This window comes from Protobothrops mucrosquamatus, unplaced genomic scaffold (genome assembly GCF_001527695.2).
Source record: "Protobothrops mucrosquamatus isolate PMUCROS unplaced genomic scaffold, P.Mucros_1.0 scaffold1053, whole genome shotgun sequence".
Taxonomy (NCBI): Eukaryota; Metazoa; Chordata; class Lepidosauria; order Squamata; family Viperidae; genus Protobothrops; species Protobothrops mucrosquamatus.
Genome location: NW_015387285.1, coordinates 1 through 4,400, shown reverse-complemented (window position 1 = coordinate 4,400; position 4,400 = coordinate 1). Strand labels below are relative to the sequence as shown.

General features: G+C 46.3%; 1 protein-coding gene across 1 annotated transcript; it reads right to left on the bottom strand.

Annotated features, from left to right (window-relative positions):
• Window positions 1-695: 695 nt before the first annotated feature.
• On the bottom strand, window positions 696-3,650 carry LOC107291114 (protocadherin-19-like). The gene is made up of 2 exons (XM_015820076.1): window positions 3,581-3,650; window positions 696-1,288 (listed from the first exon to the last, which is right to left on the bottom strand). Exons 1-2 carry the CDS (start codon window positions 3,648-3,650, stop codon window positions 696-698), a joined length of 663 nt encoding a protein of 220 aa, XP_015675562.1.
• Between the last annotated feature and the right edge of the window lie 750 nt (window positions 3,651-4,400).

Here is a 4,400-nt window from a genome sequence, read left to right as displayed (position 1 = left end):
ACGATAATAGTACAGAGAAGCATGGGGTAGCAGAAAGCTCTCCAGATCGAAGGGAGATTCATAGCAAAAGAGCACCATCTTAGAATATGAATTCACTCTGGATACAGGGCAGATCAGGAGCTCCATAGGATTGGGTATCGACTACAAATGGTTTTGTTGGTTTGTTTTCACACTGAACCCTAATGAGGGGGAGGCACTTTGCCCACATCGAGAAGTCCTGAATAAGCACAGCCAAGTTCCTAGTACGCAGCTGCCCCCATCTAAATCAAGGGCACCACATTACAGATCTCCTAAGACAGAATCGGAGGGCTTTTCCCCCCAAAATTCGCCGGAGACCCAATTGTCAACCCATTTCTTGCCAAGGTTGCTTGATCTGGAAAAAAAAAACCACCAGGAATTCCAAATACTTTATGGATAATACTTCCGTCAACCCAAAGGGCCCTACGTCACTTACCAGGCTAGAGAGGAAATAGGGTAAAATGAAAATAAAAATGGTGTTCATTTTGCTTCACTAGCCCCCTGATGAACCATATGAGATTGTCACATTAACGACCGCTTCATTTTTATAAACAATACATTGAAGGAAAGCTTCTAAATACAGCAACGTTTGCCTGGTGAACTGTCAGTAAGCTCTTAAAAACGGTGAGTCGTGTTTGGTGACGGATGCGTTGGGTTTGTTCCATCCGCGGGACCGCTTAGAGTACAATATCCTTTAGCCTCTTCACGCCGGGTGAGTCTTTCTCCCTACATTCTTGTAGAAGAGGGTTAATTTCATGCACTGTGGTCTCACTGTCTGAGCCCCTCGGCTCTGCTTCCATAGGCCTGGAGGGACCGTTGGTTACAAACGGCTCTAAGTCGCGACTGGACGGGCAGTGAAATATGCTGTAGGACACCAACGCTTTGCTGGACGAGGGGCTCTTCAAATGGACGGGCGAGGTGATGGGACTGATAGCTTCACAACCGTTCCCAGCCTCCCGGACGGCCCCGTTCACCTTTGGGCTACAGATGGGTGGATCCAATGTCCTTTTACCTTTGACAGTGACTGGCCCCCGCTCCTCAGAAACGGGTTCACTCCTGTCTTTGCCAAAAGTGGCAAAAGTTCTCTTTGCGCTAGAGTCTTCGTAAAGCTCTGTATCCACACTGGAAGCTCCTATAGAGAGGGACATGACGTTCCTTCCATGTTCAGGAGATTTGGCCCGGGCGGGGGCAGGATTCCGGGGCATCCAGCATCGGTCAGAATGGCCAAGGATCCGACACTCTTCTCGACAGTGGAATCCTTCACTCTGATCTAAGGTCAGGAGACAAAAGAAGACGAGAAGGTTATTAAAGGGATGCATGAAATGTGTTTCGTTTCATATCGGAAACAAAGAGTTCCTGCCCAAGAAGCTCAGTCACACTTTTCTGGTGGATTTAACAAGCCAGAACCTAGGATATTTCTTCTGCTCCAGGATTTGGTTGAAACAAAATCTGGGGTGAGGGATCGGGGTGGGGGGGGATTAACTTATTGGATATACATTGCTCTTTGCCCCTTTCTCCTTAATTCAGGTAGTCCTCGACTTACAACCACAACTGAGCCCAAAGTTTCTGTTGCTAAGTGAATCACTCCCTTTATTAAGTTAGTAACATGGTTGTTAAGTGAATCTGGCTTTGCTTGCCAGAAGGTCACAAAAGGGGATCACGTAACCCTGGGACACCGCAATAAATGTTGCCGAGCGTCTGAATTTTGATCACGTGACCAGGGGGATGCTGCAACAGTCGTTAAGTGTGAAAAACGATCCAAAGTCACTTTTTTCAATGCCCTTGTAACTTCGAACAGTCACTAAATGAACTGTTGTTAAGCCGAGGACTACCCCAAAAGGCATGAAGACTTTGCAAGATCAGATTTGGGTTAGCATTCCTGGTTTTGGTTTTTTGTCTGGGCGACCTCAAAGGGCTGACACAGAGGCATCAAGAGTCCTAAGAAATGATGATCAATATTCAAGTCGCATTTTCCAAGTTTCCTGGGGAGGACTGCGTGAAACCCGCACTCCGTAAATTTGCCTAGAGAACAGAAGAGTTGCCATTTGTTCACTCTCCTCTACGAAATGCCTCCTGTTTCCTGTAACAAGCTGCAGACGTTTGTGAAATGACATTTTAAAGGGTTGTTTTTAATCCCAGCGGCTCCCCCTTCTCCTCCCCCCCCCACTTCTTTTAACAAGTCGAAGTTCAACTTTCAACAGACTACCGTGTCAGTTGGCATTTCTTACTGCTGTTGCTGTGCCTGTCAGAAAAAAAACAGCTGGAGGCAAACAAGTTACAATGTGAAATAAATTAAACCCGTGTTTGTGAAGTCAGCATTTCCACACACCCCTTCCCGATGCCAGCGCTAAAAGGCATGGGGCTTTCAACCCTGCCCAATGTGAGATATCCAGGTATCAACTCCACAATTAAGTTTACAGATTCTCACTCCTTCCTGTCCAATGTTTTAGTCAATTTCTTCTTGAATTAGTACAGATTCTTTGCAGATCTCCGGATGCCTATATTCACAGCGAGGGGCAGAACCTAAGCAACCTCACTTGATCCAGAATAGCGACGGAAGATCAGACCTGGTTCATACTTGCATAGAAACCCAATAAGTGTAAACTGGGCTGGGAAACTAGAACAAAAAATCATCCCAGAAGGTGCCTTTCCATAAACTCTAGCAATGAAAACAACTTGGATGGGTCCATAAAGTCACCAAGAGTCAAAGCTCAACTCAAGGAAGTCTCTGTCTTTGGGGTGGAGTCTCCAGCTGGAGTGGGGTGTGTATGTGAAGAGGCAGCTCAGCTTAGAGTCCTTGCCTAGCAGGAAACAGCACAGGTCTTACCTCCTGCAGAGAACCTGAAGCCTTATCTGACCGTGCCCAAGAGAATGCGGTCAGTCTGGTCAGATTCTGGTAAATAGGCACTGCAACAACACGGTATGGGCCTGGATCCTTGTGCCACAAGGTCCTCAAGTTTTAAAGCTGCCAAGGTTGGACACCCTGATATAAACATTTCTGACCCTTTTAAAAAGAAAGCATTGGAAAAATGCACACTCACATACACAATTGCTTGGACAAAAGACAAGCAGTGTACCTGGTCATCTATTTTAACATTAGTGTGTTAACTAAATTCAAACCATGTCTTGAAAAGAAGGATATTTTTTACAAGGGAGACGTGTGATCTCTCTCTCTCTCTCCCTCCCTCCCTCCGTCTCTCTCCCTATTTCTGTCTCTGCCTCTCTCTCTCTGTGTCCATTTCTGTCCCTCTCTCTCTCTCTCTTTGTCCCTCCCACCCTCCGTCTCTCTCCCTCTTTTTCTCTCTCCCTCCTTCCGTCTCTCTCCCTCTTTCTGTCTCTGTCTCTGTCTCTCTCTCTGTCTGTCCCTCTCTCTCTTTGTTCCTCCCTCCCTCCGTCTCTCTCCCTCTTTCTCTCTCTCTCTGTCCCTCCCTCCCTTCCTCTCTCCCCTCCGTCTTTCTCCCTCCCTCCCTCCCTCCCTCTCCCTTTGATACTTTATCTCCATCCTGAAATATAATCTCCTTCGCTTCAGGTTGGAGCACATACAGATAGTCTGCAGTTCAACCTCTGGCATACATTTCCAAGTAAACAGCAGATGATGGGATCCATTTCTGCATGAGAAACTGAAAAGCCATTGTCGGTAGCGGGGTTGATTGACAAATAGTCTCACCCTCGCTAGGCATTTTCTGATGCAGCTGAAATAGAACATTTTCTCCTGGCCCAGAGTAATTTTGGCGTGCACTTTCCTGTCTTGGAATTCAGCCAAATCTCTTAAGGAAAGCTCTTTTTCTTTAATGGGCCATCATCTCCTAACATCACTCCGCTCTCCTTTTCCAAGCAAGCCGTAAAGGGTTAATGCTAACCAAGCAGAGTGGAATTACGCCTTCAAGGTTTGACGTAGCAAACTTTCAACCCTGTTGTTGCCAAGTTCGCTAAGGATTCGCAGCCCAACTGGCTGAGGACCGTTCATTGAGATGCTCGCTGTATCTGCGCATTAATTCCAGCTTTTCGGCTCCATTTGTATTTCCACCACACTCCAGCAGCACCCAAAAAAAAAAAAAAAAAAAAGGAGAAGCAGCAGCTAATAAAAATTCTCAGCACACAGCCCAATGCAGCAAAATGTATATCTGTGAGCGGCTTTAGGACTTAGAGAGAATATACTTGCTGAAAAGCAAACCTTAAGGAACTGGCTTAGAAGGCGGAGGGAGAGAAGCCGCAAAGAAAGAACCGACTGCTTAGAATCCCACACCTCAAGAATATTCTCTGCTGCATCACATAAAGAGCAATCCAAACAATAACACTAGAAGTAAGATCCTGAGGTTCCTGCTACAAGACGCAAGCACACAGAGAGACTTCTGCCTAAGAATTGTTGATGTGTTCATTAA